General features: G+C 40.5%; 3 protein-coding genes across 3 annotated transcripts; 2 read left to right on the top strand and 1 right to left on the bottom strand.

Annotated features, from left to right (window-relative positions):
• The first annotated feature begins 1909 nt into the window (after nucleotides 1-1909).
• LOC115746069 lies at nucleotides 1910-4256 on the top strand. Its single transcript, XM_030681792.2, has 2 exons — nucleotides 1910-2158; nucleotides 3034-4256. Exons 1-2 carry the CDS (start codon nucleotides 2123-2125, stop codon nucleotides 3949-3951), a joined length of 954 nt encoding a protein of 317 aa, XP_030537652.1. The 5' UTR covers nucleotides 1910-2122; the 3' UTR covers nucleotides 3952-4256.
• Nucleotides 4257-6502: 2246 nt separating this feature from the next.
• Nucleotides 6503-7171, top strand: LOC115746054 (RING-H2 finger protein ATL51-like). Its single transcript, XM_030681769.2, has one exon. The coding sequence runs from the start codon at nucleotides 6503-6505 to the stop codon at nucleotides 7169-7171; it is 669 nt and encodes a 222-aa protein (XP_030537629.1).
• A 9293-nt stretch (nucleotides 7172-16464) lies between these two features.
• LOC115746010 (protein SODIUM POTASSIUM ROOT DEFECTIVE 3-like) lies at nucleotides 16465-17789 on the bottom strand. Its single transcript, XM_030681693.2, has 3 exons — nucleotides 17222-17789; nucleotides 16956-17031; nucleotides 16465-16856 (listed from the first exon to the last, which is right to left on the bottom strand). The coding sequence occupies exons 1-3, from the start codon at nucleotides 17735-17737 to the stop codon at nucleotides 16699-16701; spliced, it is 750 nt and encodes a 249-aa protein (XP_030537553.1). The 5' UTR covers nucleotides 17738-17789; the 3' UTR covers nucleotides 16465-16698.
• Between the last annotated feature and the right edge of the window lie 1899 nt (nucleotides 17790-19688).

Raw genomic sequence — 19688 nt, 5'->3', positions numbered from 1 at the left:
AGCAAATATAAAGTATGTACCTTTGTCAATGCGACCACGGTATAAAGCAAAAAGATAGGAGAACATGCACTTGCCAAACTTATTCAATACCTAAATCATTAGATTATGCAGAAAGAAGTTGAACATGACATTATTATTACACTCGTACACACTTATAAGCTGTTAGATACATTGAACTCTTGAGAGCGTAAGCGAGCTTATTTATTTATTTTCCCTCAGTAGGCAGCTTTTGTCGTTTATGAGGCACCTTTTAAAAATCTAGCGGCTTTGTCCGTTTCCTACTAAGAAGAGAACCCAGCAATAATGTTCGTGCGAACTAGTAATAATATATTCTTAAACACCAGGTTGTAGGGTAGATGCATGCTACTTCAACCCTAAGGGTGGGATTAAGGAATAGTCACATAATACACTTGGTATTTGAGATAACAACATTAGCATGCAGAGTTCCGAAGCCCCTCGTGGTGGCTTAAATAAAAAGATAAATGTTCTGTTTTATTTTTTTATTTTCTTTGTGTAATGGAATTCTTGATTCGTGTTCATGGCCGGTGTCAGGATTTCGTGTCCATTGTCTGTGTCAAGACGAGGTTTAGGGCTCTTAATTTATACTTAGAAAGTAGAATTATGTCAAGAATAAAGTTAAAGCGCCGATCCAAGAGAGCCAGAAGACGACTCTTCTCGGGGCATGTGGATTGGAGCAACTTTTTAATTGGCCAAAAGCGTGGCATAAGCTCATAAACAAAAGATTAAATTCTGAAGTGTTCGCCGCTGCCAAGATACATATGTACCTTCGTTTCTTTTTTGCCTTAACAGACGGAGAGATTGATATAGTGACTTGATGTAGCCAAGAAAATGAAGTATCTTCCCAATTATACAATATGCCTACCTCACGAGATGAATTTTCAACTACTTTTACAGTGGTCAACTTCAAAAATGGAAATTTCTCTCAAGGTAAAATTGGGCTGGAAACAAAGGGAAGATGTATGGGAAAGAGTTATGGAGTAGAATAGCAACATAAAATAGGTCTAGTAAGTCAACCATTTATATGATTGAGATCAGTTTTCTCGGGCAGTTCACAGGCAAATTTAGGACCGCCCTAAATGAATTGCCAAGTATAAACAAATGGGTGCGCACTTTCAATAAAATTAGTCCAATTCACAAGCCCTTGTTATATTCGAAAAAGAGGGCTGATGTTTTCTTTCAAAAACCAACCCCTAACGCGAGACCAAACTCACGAATGCTTTACTTTTCCGTTCGACTCAATGTTTTTGACATATGAGTCTAAAGCCTAAGCATATAGATCTTCCTATGGGATCATCACAAGCCATTAAAACAAAAATTTGGGTCATCTACATTCAACTATACATGTAGAGGTGGAATTCACATCAATCCCCAGACAAAAACGATCATGAAAAATTCATGCTAAGAAGTCCCCGAATGGAAATAAGATTTGAAAAAAAATAAGGGCATCGGTGGGAAAACTTATTATAACAAAACCGCGTAAACAGCGAACAGCTAAGAAGCCCTCCGTTAGGAGAGAGGCTCTATCGAGGGAACCAGCCGTTTCATTCTCGTATGGCAGTCCCCCAAGAAAAGCGACAAAGAAAGAAAGAAGAGAGAAAATGCATACATGGAAAATCTAACTGGATTTGGTCATTTGACCATTATATGTAAGCTGCATTCACACGTATGCATTATATTTATGGGCATGAATTATCTTTTTTATGGCAAGAAGAGACAAGGGTCCTTAAAGAGTGGGATGGTTTCCAATGAAATTCCATGTTTCACATAAGAGCGGAAAACGGAATCTGGGAAATTTTCTTTTTCTCCCTCACCCTCTCCCTACCTCTCTCTCTCTTTTTCTAATAGGAAGGTCTTGGCATTCCTTATTTAAAATTCTAATTCTCATCTTTTGGATGTGGGCTTGGTTCTCTGGACCTTTATGGGAAAGCCACCCCTTTCTCGCTTGTCTTATTTGCCCTCACCTTCTTATAAATGAGTCACTGGTCACCTCCGTCTAACTCCCCCCCCTCCCCAATCATTTTTGAGTTTTCCTCTTCATGCTTCTTTCTGGTCTCTTACCCTGTTTCTGCATAGGAGAAGGGAAAAAGTTGCAGCGGAAGACATGGACGAGTTGGGATCCTTGTGGGGTTGCCAGGAGGTTCGTGTTTCCTCCACAGTCCTTGCTTTTAGGAATTGAAAATTTTGTCTTTGATATAGATGTGCAGTTCATTGCCATGTCAAAAGGGTCTTTTTTTCTCTTCTTTTTATGTTCGTGGATGAGTCAAAGCAGTTGATTTAAAACTGGGGTAATCCGAATTCTTGACCTTTAATTCAGGATCGTAATTTTTTTTTTTTTTTTTGCGTTCAATTGCTTTCGAAGGTTGCTTTGTGACAGTTCATGGGGAGAATTTGCATTCTTTTTTTTTTTTCCTGGGTTTTCCATGAACGCAAAATGCCTGCACTCGCATACGTTTCTCTGTGTAGTGAGCTTCCATTCGGAAGTGATTCGGTTTCTGAAGATCTGCCAGTGGCTCTTGTTGGTTGTGAACAGAACAGGTGTTTTTAAAAGTTATTAATGAGAGAGCCCTGTTTTTTCTGATGTAAACTAGAGATATTTTCAGGCCTAGCCTAATGGAGCCCCACCCCACATCTTTTCCCCCCTTTCAAAGATCAATGCTTTTTCCTTTTCTCTGTTTTTTGTTGATTTCCTGCAGATGAATGCAGCCTCGATGGATAGAATCTGAATATAATTTGGCGGGCCCATTTCAAGATATTAATGTATCTACCAACGAATACCTTTGAACAGTTTTTCTAGTGCAAATCCAAAAAAATTTCATCCGGTCGGTGTAACTACCTTTGTTCAACAGGATTGATTCACCACAATTATTGATGTACAGCTTCAGAGTCTTTCCTTTGATGTCCTGTAGACGCATCTTTCTTTCTCTTCTTCTGTTCCCAGGATCAGCTGGTTTTTCTGCTTCTTTCTTCTGCACTTTCGATTTCATGATGAAAGAATTCATTTTGAACGGACAGAACATGGAGGAGTTGAAGCAAAAGATCCTCTGCACTAGCCTGGAGCTCGAGGCAGTGAAGATGGAAGCGAGCGAAGAAACGAATAAGTATAAGGAGAATGTCAAGCACCTGCTCAACCTCCTGAAGACTGCTTACCAAGAAAGAGATGAAGCCAGAGACCAGCTTCAGAAGCTGATCAACAAGCTCGCCTCACAAAGCATCAACGACATATCATCCTTGTTCTCTCAACAAAAGCACCCTGATGGCTTCCTTGTGCCGGTGAAAGCGAACTCGGGCATAACTGAATCTAGCAGCCTCTCTGATACCTACAACAATCACCAATCGCATGGCTCGTCCCCTGTGAATTCCTTCATGGATGTGGTTTCTTCACCCGACTTGTCGAGCATTAACGTGGTCGATTCTGGTAACATGGGCTTCATCAATCAGCCTTATGTTCAGGAATATGGCGGTGCTATGACTAGCGGTTCGATATCCTTGGTGAATGCTAAATTCGACCCAGCATCTGTCATTATCGATGACCTTGTCAAGGGAAAAGCCCTGCCTCAGAAGGGCAGGCTCCTGCAGGCCGTGATGGAGGCTGGCCCTCTACTCCAGACGCTCCTTGTGGCGGGGCCGCTACCTCGGTGGCGGAACCCTCCTCCTCTCCAACCATTCAAAATCCCGCCAGTTACAATGAAAGGCTGCAACCTGGCAAATGCTTGTCTCAAACCTGCTGCAGGTCCTAACAACTACCTGGTGAAAACTATGAACCAGTACCCGCATCCTGATGTCTCTCGCATGTCGTCACATATGTGCTCGGCCTCGGTGCTGAACTTCGCTGGCGGGGCCGGCACGTATCAGGGTCACGGTTGGCTATTGCCTTCGGTCGGCGGTATAGGTAATCAGATTCCAGCGGGTAAGAGGCAGAGGTTCCAATGACAGGAGGCTTCCCCTTCTTTTGTTTAGGCATATTCTGGTATGAGGTGTAAATGCATATCTTTGGTTTTTTGGTCCCGGTGTGAATGGCTTGTAGTTTCCTAACTAGTTAGTTTGTCCATACGGAAGTGTCCTTTGTATATCAAATCAAACTCTCATGCATCTGATTCTGGCCGACATATTTATGAATTTAGACCAGAAAGCTGCACCGATTTCTTGGTCCTTTGATTCTACAATGTTCGAACGAGCAGTTGTCGAGATAAAACAGATGATGACGACTGGATGTTGAAATTTGCCATTTCTTCTTAGAACTCGTCTCATGAGTTTGCTATGTTCGATTCACTCTCCGAAGACCTTGCAAGGAGAAATGTCAATGCTGGGAGGAATTTGAACTTCTCGCAATCAGAAGCGAGGCAGCGAGTGTGCTGTTCATATTGACAGGTGCGATATTGCCAATTCGAACGTCTGATGGTTGTCAAGGTTCACCTCAGAACTCAGAAAACGGTACAATCAACGTTGTTTTGGATTATTATGGATTGAACCTTGATATCATCCACACCAAAGGCAAACAAATCCAGACGTAGATACATACACCGATAATCTTTTCGGATCCGGCTAAGCTGACCATCCTCCTAAGTCAGACGGTGGGATGGTTAGGTTATGGCCACAAATCTCATTTGTGGAAACCGGATCATCATCATTTTGAATCCCTGTTCTTTTTTTTTTTTTTTTTACTTTTATGTGTTTTTATTGCAAGCTAAAATTAGAAAACAGTCAAAGTTCTAATGAAACATATTCAATTGATAATGTTTAACCGATAAGTTGCAACTTTTAATATAGTAGATGTTATTCTCTAGCCAAATAAAAAGATTACGGTGGATATTGTTCCCACAATTTCAAAAAAAAAAAAAATCTTAAAGTCTTTGCTTGGGTGATAGTATGGTCATTCAACGGTGCAACTTGAACCGTAAGCATATCATGTGGATATGTGATGCATGTATGTCAGACATGTACTTTTGGCCGACAAACATATCACGCGAATATGTAGTGCGAGTGGGTTCGACACTCTCATGGACTGTTATATTAATTTTTCTCAATTCTTAATACCTAAAAAAAACAAAAAAGACACATAATTTTCTTGTATGCTTTTTCTTCTAATTTTAGCTTACAATAAAAACACATAAAAAAACAAAAACAGAATGGAGAGTCAAAATGATGAAACCGAATAAGCAAGTTATCCGATTTCCACAAACAAGATTTGTGGCCATTAGCTGACCGTCCCACCGTTTGACTTTGGGGGACGGTCAGCTAACCAATTTCCTTTTCAAAATCATGAGTCGGGCTGCGTTGTTGTTACCTCAGAATAATTGACGCATCTTGAATTCACTCTTTGGGCCAAAAATGAAAACCTTAGTTGCTTCAAAGAATGTTCCACCACATAGAGGACTTGGGACAAATAATTCCCACAGCAATGAAGGTTTCCATTTTTGGCCAAAAAAGTGAATTCAAGATGGGTCGATTACTCCGAGGTAAAAAACAAGGCAGCCCTAGTTGTGATTTTTAAAAGGAAATTGCTTAGCTAGTTGTGATTTTTAAAAGGAAATTGCTTAGGCGACCGTCCCCCAAAGTTAGACAGTGGGACGGTCACCTGATGGCCTCAAATCTTGTTCGTGGAAATCGGATCACTTGCTGATTCGGTTTCATTATTTTGACCCCCCATTCTTATTTTGTTTTTTTTTATGTGTTTTTATTGTAAGCTAAAATTAGAAGACAAAGTATACAAGAAAATTACCTTTCCATTTTTTTGAGGTATTAAGAATTCAAAAAAGTTAATATGATAATCCATGAGAGTGTCGAACCTACGTGCATTACATATTTACGTGATATGTTTGTCAACGAAAAGTACATGTCCGACATGCATGCATCACATATCCGTGCGATATGCTTGTTCTTCAAGTTGCACCATTGAATGACCGTATCGTCACCCAAGCAAAGTCTTTAAATTTTTTTTTTTCATAATTGTGGGAACAATATTCACCGTAATCTTTTTATTTGGCCGTAGAGTAATATCTACGATTTTAAAAGTTGCAACTTACCGTTTAAATATTATCAATTGAATATGTTTCATTAGAACTTTGATTGTTTTCTAATTTTAGCTTGCAATAAAAACACATAATAGCAACAACAAAAAAAGGAGGAGTCAAAATGATGAAACTGGATCAACAAGTGATTCGATTTCCACAAATGAGATTTGTGGCCATAACCTAACCATCCCACCGTCCGACTTTGGAGGACGGTCCGTTAAGCAATTTCTATTAAAAAATGCCAACCCAGACTGTCTTGTTGTTACCTCGGAATAATCGACCCAATCTTGAATTCACTCTTTTGGCCAAAAATGGAAACCTTAGTTGCTTCAAAGAATGTTCCACCACATAGAGGACTTGGGACAAATAATTCCCACAGCAATGAAGGCGAGCTAGGACGATGACCATTCGGAAGCCATTTGAGCATAATATTGCAGCAACCGATACAATTGATACAAATTCAGGACAAGATGACTTCAGGTTCTGGTCCGATCTCACCCGTGGCGACCCCTGATGGCGGCGACACTCGTCATTGGAATCCGCTGGTGATCTCCTTGTTCGCGTTCGTATGTACCGTCTTCCTCCTCTTCAGCTCCTACTCTATCTTGAAACGGTTTCTCCGCGCCTTTCGTCTCACCACCTTCTCGAGAAACAGGGCCCTGAGGCCACAGCTCCTGAACGACGCCAACCCGGACAACCCGTCCCTCCAGTTCCACAGCCACGGTTTGGACTCCTTCACCATGCGCAACCTGCCAACCACACAGCTCCGCAAGAAGGAAGCTGAGGCGATGAAGCCGAGCATCAGCACTGAGTGCGCGGTTTGCTTGACAGAGTTCGAAGAAGGGGACTGGTTGAAGCATTTGCCGTACTGCGCTCACTCATTCCATGTCGCTTGCATCGACACTTGGTTTCAGCTCCACTCGAATTGCCCGCTGTGCAGGGCTCAAGTGGCGTGCCATTTGAACGTCCAGATTGGGAGCGTCGTGTCCGCGCGGAGTCTGATGGGGACGCTCGAGAGAGAAGACTTCGTCAACGAGAGGACAAGCCAAAGCCATCACCAGAGCTTGAGGTCTCAAATCCTAGAGAACTCAGCAATGGCGAGGGACGAACTTGTGAACCCAACTCCTGAAAACGAATAGTACGAGATCAGAGAGGCGCCTCCAAATTGCAGAAGCAGAGAGCGGTGGGATTCGGTCGGAGAGATGAAGGACAGGACAGCTTTCGAGATTCATCAGAAAATTAACTTCCTAATTGTTAGACATTGTGCCGTACATTCTACAATTGACATAACCACAAAGAATTTGTCTTTCGGAGTTTCAATTTTCACTCCATCAATCAAATTATTGTCGGGCCAATTTTCGATTCGACCCAAACTCAACTTGACTGATCTATCCGTTTGACGGGCCTATTAGTTATCATGATCATATCAAGAACATAACGTACACAGATGTGCTTCCACACGGATTATATCTTCCTTTGCCATGCCTCTAATTGGCGATTTGCAAGTGATGGTCCGCGCCAGCATGCAAAGTTAATTAGGAACAAATGTAAATGACATCGATACTCATAACCTATCAATTAAAAAATTAGTTGGAAAAATAATTTCCTATCAGGCTCAGCTCGTTTCGCAAAAAATGCGAAATTTCCGGAACATGTTTTTCAGGAAGTCATTTTTTAGGAAAATGAGAATACTTTCTAATGTTCGACTCAAACTTGAAAATGAATAGAAGAATATTTTCTGCCGTTTGGTAAGGAAAATCAATTTCCTTGTGCTCTACTTTTAATAATGCTTTTAAAAATTCGATCTTTTAATTATTTTTGTCCCTTTTTTTTTTTTCTTTTCCCTTTCTCTTCGACCGATCATCGGTTGCCGGCCGGGGCCATGACAATGGCCGTGGGCAAGCTTGACTCTCGCTACGGGTTGGCGACAAGCTGGCGAGACTCCGCCTCACTCGTTTGTGGCTAGCCACCGATCGGGACCATGGGCGGAGATTGGTCGAAGAAGAAGGGCAAAGAAAAAAAAAGAAAGAAAAAGAAAAGAGAAAAGAGAAGAATTGCAAAATAAAAAATTTCTTTTTTAAATAAAACAAAAAAGAAAAGGAATGTAAAGGAGTGAAGAAAGAAAAGATGATGGAAAATGTTATCCTCTTTTCAAAAAGAGAAAATCAATTTCCTCACTTTTCAAGGTGTTTTTTTCACGAGTAGAAAATATTTTTCTTGACATATTCATTTTCTGTGAACTGAACACCGAAAAATTCAAAAAATATTTTCTTCAAAGTCATTTTTCATGAAACGAACGAAGCATTTTTTTCATAAATTCATACATGTGGATTTCACTATCAACAGGCGCAGAATAAGGGCTGGCCCTTATAATGCTTTGAAGAAAACCTCGTGTGTTTTTTAAACCCTACTTCTCATGTTGTATTGCATCGAATCTGAATGGGCTGGGCTGGCCTCAACTTCCACTTCCACAATTGCATCATTTTTAGGTCACAAATCTCGAGAAATGATAGTAATAATTCCCAAGGATAAATTTACTAGAAGTCCTAAAATTTATTACAAAAAATTACAATTGAGTCCTAAAACTTGCAAAAAGTGCAATCAAGTCTTAAAACTTGTCAAGTTGGCATGATGGAATCCTTTTGTCAATTCCGTTATTTTACTAACGAAAAATACTGACATGGCTTTTTTAATTCGTTTCTCTCTCCTAAGTGAGAAACTCCACGTAGGCCAAAACCACGTGGTTTTGCAGTTTTGCCCCAAATTGAAAAAGTCAAATCAGAAATTGAATTTGAGCCCTAAATCATCAACGACGACTCTCCTTGTTCGTGCGTTAGTAAGAGTCCTCTTCTTGTTGTTCGGGCGAGTCCTCTTCTTCACCGAGTCGTCCTCTTGCTCGCCGAGCCCTCTTATTCGTCATCGAGTCTTGTTCTTCGTCTGATTCGTCGTCTTCTTCTTCTTCTTCTTCTTCTTCTTTGAAGAACCAGTCTTCAGCTCCACATTTCCTGTTCGAGCGAGTCCTTAGGTCTACGATCTCTTCTTCTCTAATTCGTCTTCTTGTTCGTTGAATCTGGTCCTTCATCCGATTCCTCTTCTTCCTTCTTCAAAGAACGAGTCCTCGGCTCCAAGGTGCAAGATCCAGTTCGTCATCTCTTCGACTGGGTTCTCTTGGACTTGAAGGAAGCGGTCACAAAATAGAATGGTCCCTGTAATATAGACCGGTTGACATCCTCTTCGTACATGAATTTAAACTCGAGATATAATTAAACTATCTACTTTGGCGGTAGAAAAAGGGTCAATTGGCCCTAATCTTTCATAAACGTACACGACTCTTTACAGTGATCACTTGTCATGCATGCTCGATTGATTAATTTCCCTCTATTTATTTGGCTTATCATCTTTATTGTCGTTTTCAAATTTTGAGGCTATCGTGCGAGTACATTCCTGGACAAGCCTTATAAAAGAGCAGGATAGCCCACCTTTTTTTTTTTTTTTTTTGCACTATGCAAAGGCTGAGGCCTTCTTCTTCTTTTTTTCAAACTCAGTCAAGCCTTCTTGAAAGCTTAAAATGCAACCAATTTCTTCCTTTTTAGCCACAAAAAACATCCATAAAAACAAAGGGGCCAAATAATATTTCTCAGATTGGACCAAAAAAAAAAAAATAATATTTCTCAGAAAACAAAAACCACGCTGTCTTGTCGGCAAGGGTTGTTGCAACATCAGTGGATTGCCAATGGACAATGAACACCTGGCAACACCGGGCATGGCAGCATCGTTGTTATCTTTACTACACTCCTAGACTACGGTACAATTCGGTGTACGATAATTTTCGGTTGTAGTTCACTGTAACAAGCAGATATAGACTTTCATGGGATCTTCCGATTAAAGTTTAACATACCTTTATAGTTGGAGAGATGATTTTCAATTAAATATCGACCTTTTTGTATGATCTCTAGGCGCCCGATCACATAGAAAACACACACATAAAATAGCGTCGTGTTGTGAGCGTAGTGATTATACATATTGTGACTTATAGAACACGAATTATTGTGTTTGTAGGGAAAATTATCAAAATAGCCCAAAACTTATTTTACATTTGCCAATTCAGTTCTAAATCTTTGAATTTTGCCAATTCAGTCCTAAACCTTTTACATTTGTGTCAATTCAATTCTCAACCTTTTTTTTTGTGTCGATTCAATCTAAACCTTTCGCATTTGTATCAATTTAGCTCATTCAGTCAACTTTGATTGACCGGTGATGATGTGGACACCGGCCAGCACTGACGTGTCATTTTTAATAATATTTCAATTTTCTCTTTTTTTTTTTGTTTTTTTATTCTCCTTCATCTTCTTCCTCTGGCCACCTCCAGTCGTCGGTGGCTGGAGGACAGGGCCGGCGGGCCACTGGTGTCGGCACTGCTGTGGGAGTCCGGCGTTGGCGCCGTTGTTCGGCGTCCAGCGTCGGCGCCGTGGCGTTGCCATTGTCAGGCTGGCGCAACGAAGGCAACTACGATGCCATGGCTAGGTGAGTCCGGCATCTTGGTGAAATATACCACGATCCTATCGTCTGTGCCTGGTAACCTAAACAGACAGCTATGATTATACCCAGAATCAACTGGCTTCGTGGGTCTCAACTTAGAAGGGGCATGGGCTACGGTTGGGGTCTCATCAATGCCCCGAGACGGGGACTTGGGGGATTCGAACAAATGGCATAGCCTTCGGACCTTACCTTTGATGGAATCAATGGAATTGTAGATATTCTTGATAGAACCAGCTTGCTCAAAAGAGGGCTTATTGGTGTAGGGCTTCTCCGCTGGGGGCTCTGCGTGCATGGTGAATGACCGACAAAACAGGAAGTCCGGACAGGTGGGGAGATTCGTTTGACGGTTCCCAAGTCCAGCGGCGGTGGACTCACCCAGCCATAGCATTGCCGGCGCCGACGCAGGACTCGCACGGTGGCGCCGGGACTAGTGGACCACCAGCTCTGTCCTCCAGCCACCGATGACATGCTAGAGGTGGCTAGAGGAAGAAGATGAAAGAGAATCAAAAAGAAAAAGGAAAAAAGAAAAAACCCCCAAAAATTGAAATATTATTACAATATTATTAAAAATGTCCCGTCAATGTGGCCGGCATTCACATCAATGCCGGCACAAAAAAATGATTTAGGGCTGAATTCGTACAAATATAAAAGATCGAGGACTAAATTGACAAAATTCAAAGGTTTATGACTGAATTGGTAAAAATATTCGCACTAGCACCGGTGGTGCCACGTAAGACGACTAGTGTCCACGTCAACGATTTTCGATCAATAGGACTGAATTGACAAAAGATGAAAATGTTTAGAAATGAATCGACAAACTTAAAAAGTTTGTGATTGACTTGGCAAAAGTATAAAAAATTAGGACTTTTTTTTTTTAGAATTTTCCCTTCGGTTGTTGGTAGACGTATCAAATGGGTAGATCGGGGTCGGGTTTGGGTCAGGTCTTAAATGGTTCGACCCAAATTCACCTATTAACCCGTTTATGACCCCATTTATACGTAGTACAAATTTTTTCACACATACCCGACCCTATCCATACCCAACATGTACTTGACCCGACCTATATTACCAAAAAACTTTTATATTTTATCCAATATAAGATTATTTATTTCTTATAAATTTTTGAAAAAGAATATACTGCCAATTGTGGAAATTTTTTATAATTTAAAAAGAATCTGAATTTGTTTAATAAAAAAATCTGAATTTTTTGTTATTTTTTTTATAAAAAAAAATCTGATTTTTTTTTATTTCTTTTAAAAGTTTTGATTATTTTTTATCAAAATTTTTATTTATTTTTCTTTTATTTATTTTTCTTCTTTCTTTTCTTTTTTTTTCTTTTCTCTTCCTCCTGCCTCCTTCCTTCGCCATCGCCGTGCCTTGGCAACTGGCCACCAGCGCGGCTAATCCGGGCGAGCTCAAGCTTGCCCGACGCCGATCCAGGCGAGCACGATCCCCACCTTTGTTTGCAGGCGAAGGCATCGCTCAATCCCCAACTTCTCGACGCTCTCAGCCAAGGCTCCAGCCAGTCCTTTTCTTGCATCTCATTCAGTCTCCCCATTGCGTGCAGATGTTCCAGTCGTCAATCGCGCAAGGAAGTAAATGCGGTTGAAGAGCTCGGAACAGGGCAAGGCCAAAAAAGAGAGAATATGCATGTATAAACACCAAAAGGATTTACACAAATCCATGTCCGCCCATCAGCAAAGGGAAAAAAATAGAAAAGAGAGGGGTGAACTTCTGCAATCGTCTGTTGTGAGCCGGGGCGAGAAGAGCCGACGCGACCTCCATCCATGGACTCAGTCCTCTTCACCACACCACGTCGCATTTTTCCATTTTGATTTGACAGGTTATCATTAGGGTTAGATTCGGTTGAAATCCTTGGAAAAAGGAAAACTGCACGACTGTTTTGAGAGAGATGGAGACTTCCAGAGAGAGATTGTTTGGTGGTTGGAGAAGCTAGTAAAGCGAAGCGCTCGAAGCGTGAACCATAGTCTGAGGTTAGAGGAAGAAGACGGCGAGCAACAGAGAACGAAGGGAAAGAGGAGAAGATTGAGCCCTATTTTAAATGGGTTGGAAATGGGTTTATTTTGGAACCTATTTTGAACCCATTTATTTTAGGCTTGTTATTTCTTAACCCATTATGATTAGGCCATATTTGAATAAGGTGACCCATTTATGACCCATTTAAATAATGTTGAGTTAATGAATGGGTTTGAGACCCATTTTGACAGGTCTAGTGGTCGGTAGTAAAGAAAATAACAATTTGTTGAGTGTTTTTTGTTTCTTGTGTGGTAAACGAATAATTTAGTAATTATTGGAGTATTAAATAATGCAAAATAATAATAATAATAATAATAATGCAAATCAGAGTGCGGAGGACTCTCTCCCGTTGTTACTTCAAGACAAGACAACTCACGTTATCAATATGCCAATCGATCCCCAACGTTATCCCCCAGTCCAAGACTCGACAAATATCATAATCTTTCACTAGGAAAACCTAAAAAAGAAGACAAGAGAGTGGACGAGAATTACCCGTAATAATTAATGTCGAGAAGGGTATGAATTTTTCTTTCAGTAAACACCACAAATTTGAAGTTAATTCGATTAACTTACATGTTATGTAAACTATACGGAAATGGTCATGGGAACTTGAGATTAAATTAATTCCTAATTAGTTATTAGTTGGCATACGGAATGTCTTACATCGTTTAAATATAAAGTTTCGTTGTGTATTCACTTTTCTAGGTTAGAGGCTTCAAATTTAAGGTTGAGCTATATCCGGCGAGATGATCCACTTATATTACAACTTGTTACAATACTCTTTTCGAACCCCATGCTAGAAGTCTAAGTAGACATATAGGGATGCGAATCTTCAAGGGTCGCATATGTTCAAGAAGGTCCATCCATGGTGGGCTATCACAAATACTATGCTTGTCTTCATAGCTCTGGTTGTTATGTAGGGTTTTCTTAAAAAGGTTCCAATCATAATGAAACTAATTCACATCGTCCCCAACATCGAAAGTAATTAGTGAAGCACATGATGGGTGTTTCTTATTGTCCCCAAAAGCCGAGGAACCGAACAAAAAAGCTTTTTGAATCTTATTTCGTTTGTCTTGTCTTGAAACCCTCGGAAATTTTTTTTCTTTGGGTCCATCGCATTCACCTTTCTCCTTTAATTTCTACTTTAGCTGGCTGATTTGGACGTCTCAGCTCTGTGGTTTCTTTGGACGTCTCAGCTATGTGGTTTCTTTCTTTACCAAAACCCCAAAGAAAGAACATGGATAGAGGCGATTCTACGGTGCAATAATGGCCGTTCTTCGTTTAGGGACTGTTTTGTTTTCGTTGATTCAGTTTAAAAAATCGTTTAGAGGGTTATTTGAGCTCCAAGTTTGTGGTCCGGTCCTAAATAAGACTGATTTGGTGTTATGAAGTAGATATTAAAATGGAATCTCCAATTAATTTCATTGTTCTATCGGATAGTGAAAACTGTCTTTCAAGTAAATACCAACACGATCAAACATAAAAATTTACTAGTTTTCGTAACAATTGTTTCTTTGAAAATATTCTCTGTGCGGACATATCATCATCCATTAGCTATCGCTAGATTTTTAATGGTAGTATCCTTATATCAATTATGCCAAATTGTAACTTAGCATAGAAAGCAAAATATCCCTCGATCTTTGAAAGGGAGAAACAAATTAGCAACATAAAACTTTGAAAAGAAATAATCACCAACCAAAGTGCGCCGACCAAAAAAATAAAGAAACCCTAAATTTCTGATCCGGCGGATATTATTCATAAGATGGATTGACGGGGGGATCTCTCCTCCTTTTTTCTGGCTGTTTCCCTCTTTCCTCCAAGCCGCCCACGTCATAGTCAAAGACATAAAAGGTAACCAAAGAGATACATAAAAAACAAAACGAAAAAAGCAGAAAATAAACTCGAAACTTCTCAATAACATCATGGAGAGAGAGAGAGAGAGAGAGAGAGAGAGAGAGAGAGAGAGAGATGTCTGAATTGCTGCACTTTTGTTCTATACCGACCAATTCAAAAGTTTCGTGTCTCCTTTGTATCCTGAATTTGGTTAAAACATGACCTAAGTTTCGAAAGGCACGAAACAAAAGAAGATGCACAAAGATGGCAAAAAAGATAACAATGACCCCCACCGTCCCCTCCATAATTTGGAATTGAGTCGTACTCGAAACCCATTTGATCTACGTGGGAAAAACAGCATATGGTCCAAGAAGATTATAAGGTTAACATCGAGTCAAGAAAACGTGGATCGAATCAAGATGTTTTTCCCATTTTAAGAACCAACTTCCAATTGTCCTTTTACATTTCTTCTATGGTCGCAAAAAGTTTCCTTTGAGGAAAACAAAATTAATCTCAAAGTGGACTTTCAATTTCTAGTTGTTCGATTTGCTTTTGTCGGGGGTTCCTAGATTGCACAAACACCAGCACCAAAATATGTCGACTCCTGGCACTCTTCCTAAATAATAACCACTTAAGGCACACTCAAACAAGATTAATCTGGGTTTTCTTAGTTATTTGATCTCAGTCCTGTTTTGTAAACCTTCCTTAGTAAATTCAAATTATGTCGTCGGCATAAGCGCATCATAATTTAAGGATATGTACGTTACATTCCATGCATTGTTACAAAGTACTTATCACACGCACATTCTTTGTGGAAATCAAGAAGGGAAAATGACACAAGTGGTCCTTAAATTTTGGTGTAATGTGTAATATGGTCCATGAACTTTTAATTTGTTCAATGTGGTCCCTGGACTTTAGCTTAATGTGCAATGTGATCACTGAATTTTTAATTTATTCAATATGATTCCTAGACTTTTTGTTCATGTTCGATTTAATCCTTGAACTATATGAAAATGTTTAATATTTTTCTTAAACTTGAAGTAATGGAAGGATAATTATCGAACATATTCATATAAGTTATGGACTAAATTGAACATACACCAAAAGTCCAGAGATCACATTGAACAAATTGAAAGTTCAAGAACCACATTAAACAAATTAAAAGTTCAAACACCACATTACACATTGAGTCGAAGTTCGGTGACCATTTGTGTTATTATCCAAATCAAGAACTATTACACTTAGAGTGAATATGAGGAAACTCCATCATTAATCTCCCCGCAGATCTCAAATTCAAGTGTGTGGTATGAATTAGTCCGTTATGATTAAAAAGAATGGGGTCAAGTTACTATGAATCAAAGAAGTTTCCTAATTTTTTTCGAATTCTTTTTACCTCTTTCTCCCAAATGGAGGAACCACTCATATCATTGAATGGAACGCCCAACTGATTGCAGACAAGGAAAAAGAGTTCGTGTGTACGCAAACAAATGTGACCACCATGACCACCACCTCACTCATGATCAGTGACCACCTCCATCCACTACATCATCATCATCATCATCATCATCATCATCATCATACATACGTGGCTCATGGACGCGAGCTTCAGCCTTTGCTCGTCAAGAAAATGATGGAGAGCCTCGGGCTTTGCCATCATATTAAGCTTTAGAACTAGTTAAATCCATCTTTTCATCTTACTTAACTGGTTGAGCAAGGATCTTCGCTGGAATTAATTTCATTGAATGAACTTTAGTTTAGTGGGTTCATCGTGACAGAATTAAGAATGATCGAAGCGTCCAAACAATTGCCGGGTGGCCAAAGGGTTGTTTTTTTATCACATGATCATCTTGTAAAAAGCGACCGATCGGAATTATGTGCGTAAACAACTTCTGACAAGTATTCTTTAGCCGTGGGCTGAAATGAACAGGAGAATACATGTTCAGATTCGCCAGCTGAGCAGGGACTTTAAAATTCGAGATCTCATTGTTTGTTTCAAGAAGAATAAGATATCGGGCCACGCCAATACCAAACGGACCTGCTCCGCCTTTTGTACTATCTTTAATTCAAACATGTAACATAGATCAAGATTCTTGTCATGTGGACACATGACGTGTCTTTCGGAATTTAATTTACAAAGCACACAGCCATACATGTTTGAGATTATGAAGATAAAACACACACGGGAGGGCTCCTGCAACTGCAACCCTGACCTGGGAATTCATTTAGACAGAAAAGGAAACATCATCAGAGATTTAAGTCAGGCAGACCAGGAAGGTGGAGAAGAAGAGGTGGTTGAAGATGGCCAGAGCTGGGCGTTCTTCACCCGAGAGACGCTGGCGAGAACACCAAAGGGCGTCACGTCTCCCTTCACCGTTACTTTCTTCGTCTCCATATCGATACTGAACGACGTCACTCCTGCACAGAAACCAGCCAGCGCCAGCGCATGCGCCCATTAATATCTGGGGACTATTACGTCGGGGGATGGACTGTTCGACAGGTGTTTGGAAAACCCACCTTCCATTTTGGACAAGTGTTTCCTCACTTTGCTCTCGCATCCCTTGCAGTGAATCGACACTCTCAAAACCACGACCTGCAAGCCAGCGATACCTCCAAAGTAAACACAACTTGACAGCTAACACAACAGGATTCAACATTTTAAAGGTCCAAAGAAATTTGGATACTTCAATAGTTCGTTCTATGAGCAATTGTCAAAGAGAGTTTGAATCGAGATTACTCGACAACAGAAGGGAGATTATAAGATGACCCATAATCGCACCAACCTGGTCGCGTGATCGAGCCGAATAAGAGGCTTTGAGAGATGGAGAATCACTGGACCCGACCTCGCACTTCGTCTTGCTATTGGCTTGTGGAATGGGTACCAATGCGGACGAGACCCGACCTGACTCGGAAACCCAGTCGACGAAGGGCTTGTCGCTCAGCAAATACCGGGCCGACGATCCACGAGGCGTGCCACTCGCGAGGTCGTAAACGTCAGCTGAGCTTTTCCTGCGGGTGTACTCGTGGTGATCGCCGCTGGTGATCTGCTTCGTGGACGACGGGCAAGTGCTCCTCCTGGGCCTTTCGGAATAAGGCCTCGGAGTGAAGGGCAGCTGGTGGAAGGAACAAGGCACGTGTCCGGTGATCAGGTGGTGTTTCTGGCGATCCTGAAGCTGCTGGTGGTGGCGGTGGCGGTCGATGGGCCTAGTGGTGCCGTGTCGGACCATGGAACGTTGGTCCAAGCTCGTGCATATCGCTGTGGACGCTGGCGATGCACAGAACAGATCCATCCTCTTCATTTTTTACTTTTCTGAGTGTGTGTTTATGAGTTTTTCGTGGAGAAGAAGATGATGGATGAGAGAGAGAGAGAGAGAGAGAGAGAGAGAGAGCGAGAGAGGGCGAGGGAGAGGATGTTTCCACCTCTTCTTATTTCTTAAATCATAGTGTCTCTCTTAGGAGGGTAAAAATGGGGCAATATACATAAATGAAAAGAATCGCACATGTTACTAAGATAATCGTGTAAAAAAGTTCTCGAACTACAAATTATTTGTGTCGAAAGGATTTCTAATGTAATTGTGTGCGTGTTCTTTTTTTTTTATAACTTTTTATCTACTAAATGGAATGAATTCATTTGTTATATTTAGTTCCATAAGTATTAATAATTTAATTTTGCTCGTGGATTAATTTTTAACGTCATTCGATGTAACATGTAAAATCCACTTTATATGTACAAAAAGAAAAAAGGTGAAATGAAAGAGAGAGAGAGAGAGAGAGTGAGCGAGATTAGACCCACCTGGGTGTGGGGAAAGATCACCATGGAAGATTTGTAAGGGATCAATCTGGACCTTCAAAGTTGTAACAAGCTTTTCTCCTATAAAAATTTAAAAGAAAAATCTTTTTGTTATTATAAGCGAAAGGGGTTTGACAAGTTGCGTTGGGCCATCGTCTTTTTGGGCGTGGAATGATTGCTAGCACTAGCAGGAGCAGCCATCAAGGGCAAGCAGTTCGCATGGGTCAAGGAGGAAGGAGGGACCTGTTCTAGCACCCGACCTATCTTATTATTGACGCATCATTGTTTTACCATACGCCGAGTCGATTTCAGAGAATGCCCTAAGCTCTCGATTCTCACTACATTACTCATAAAATAGCGCTATTGATCCGGATGGTCTGCTTGAGATTCATATTGCACGATCCATATGAATCTGTTAGTAGTTAGTGGTTTCGGATTCTTTTTAGATTTTAAGTTGTATATCTTGAAACTTGAAACCTACCTACCATAAGTTTCAGGGTCTATTTAGGCTTCACTTGTATTCTTAATTTAACGATCACATTGAGATATCACTTCTAATAATCACTATTTTCTACTACAATCCACTGACCGTAACTCATATGTAGACACAAGAAGAGCGTGAAACATTAACAAATAAAAAATCTCAATCCTGGATATCGCCAAAATGGAAGCTCGGACTAATAGTTTTAGATTACACACTCATCCTCAGACATCATGGAATACCGATGATTCGCGCGAAGACGTACAACAAGAAAAACACAAAGCCTTATTTCTGGGTTCCACCTCCTAGAACTTGGGACCTACCTTGCATTCCCTAGAACCTAGAATCTACCATGTTTTCACCGATTCGGTTCTTGGTTTCTAGTTCTATTATGGGACCATGCTTGCCTCTAAAATCTGTACAATGAACCCAAATGTATCTTTGCCTGGTCAGATACTATGTTCAAAATTTTTCAAAAAGGAAATACCTTGCCCAACTCCGGCCATTTACACATAGGGCCCGATGACTCATTTGGGTGAACTATCATACTCACGAAGAGCCGTAATTGTAATACTTGAAGGAGGCACATGAACGTGATCTTAGTAATTCATCTTAATACCTCTACTTTTGATAAACGACATTAGGATAAGGATCGAGATCTAAGTTCATCTAAAATATTGTACATGTGAATTATAACTGTCGGGGCTAAAATTGATTTTGTCAATTGATGATTAAATGTGTGTTAACCATTCGCTCATATATTTGCGATACGATTTTCCCTGGTCCACAATCGATTGCTCACTCATTGTTCGTGACTCATTGCACCTGACTTTTTGACCCCAATTAAAGCGTGATAAAAGCCAACTAATCTCAACTGTCACTAGTAATTAATCTTCTTTTCACCTGCTTACTCACCATGAAAAAGGTTCCCTTAACGTCCACTCTCGCTCATGGACAATAGTTGTTGTCTTACTCAGCA

Source organism: Rhodamnia argentea, chromosome 6 (assembly GCF_020921035.1).
Source record: "Rhodamnia argentea isolate NSW1041297 chromosome 6, ASM2092103v1, whole genome shotgun sequence".
In the NCBI taxonomy this organism is placed as follows: Eukaryota; Viridiplantae; Streptophyta; class Magnoliopsida; order Myrtales; family Myrtaceae; genus Rhodamnia; species Rhodamnia argentea.
The sequence above is the reverse complement of the archived record's forward strand: the minus strand, read 5'-3'. Positions and strand labels throughout refer to the sequence as shown.

Bases quoted from the DNA above. Each gene is read 5' to 3' on its own strand.
- LOC115746069 (XM_030681792.2), top strand. From the start codon at position 2,123: ATGGACGAGTTGGGATCCTTGTGGGGTTGCCAGGAG. The intron at 2,159-3,033 runs GTTCGTGTTTCC...TTGAACGGACAG, and splicing joins CCTTGTGGGGTTGCCAGGAG to AACATGGAGGAGTTGAAGCA.
- LOC115746054 (XM_030681769.2), top strand. From the start codon at position 6,503: ATGACTTCAGGTTCTGGTCCGATCTCACCCGTGGCGACCCCTGATGGC.
- LOC115746010 (XM_030681693.2), bottom strand. From the start codon at position 17,737: ATGAAGAGGATGGATCTGTTCTGTGCATCGCCAGCGTCCACAGCGATA. The intron at 17,032-17,221 runs GTTGGTGCGATT...GCTGGCTTGCAG, and splicing joins CGGCTCGATCACGCGACCAG to GTCGTGGTTTTGAGAGTGTC. The intron at 16,857-16,955 runs GTGGGTTTTCCA...GTTTCTGTGCAG, and splicing joins ACACTTGTCCAAAATGGAAG to GAGTGACGTCGTTCAGTATC.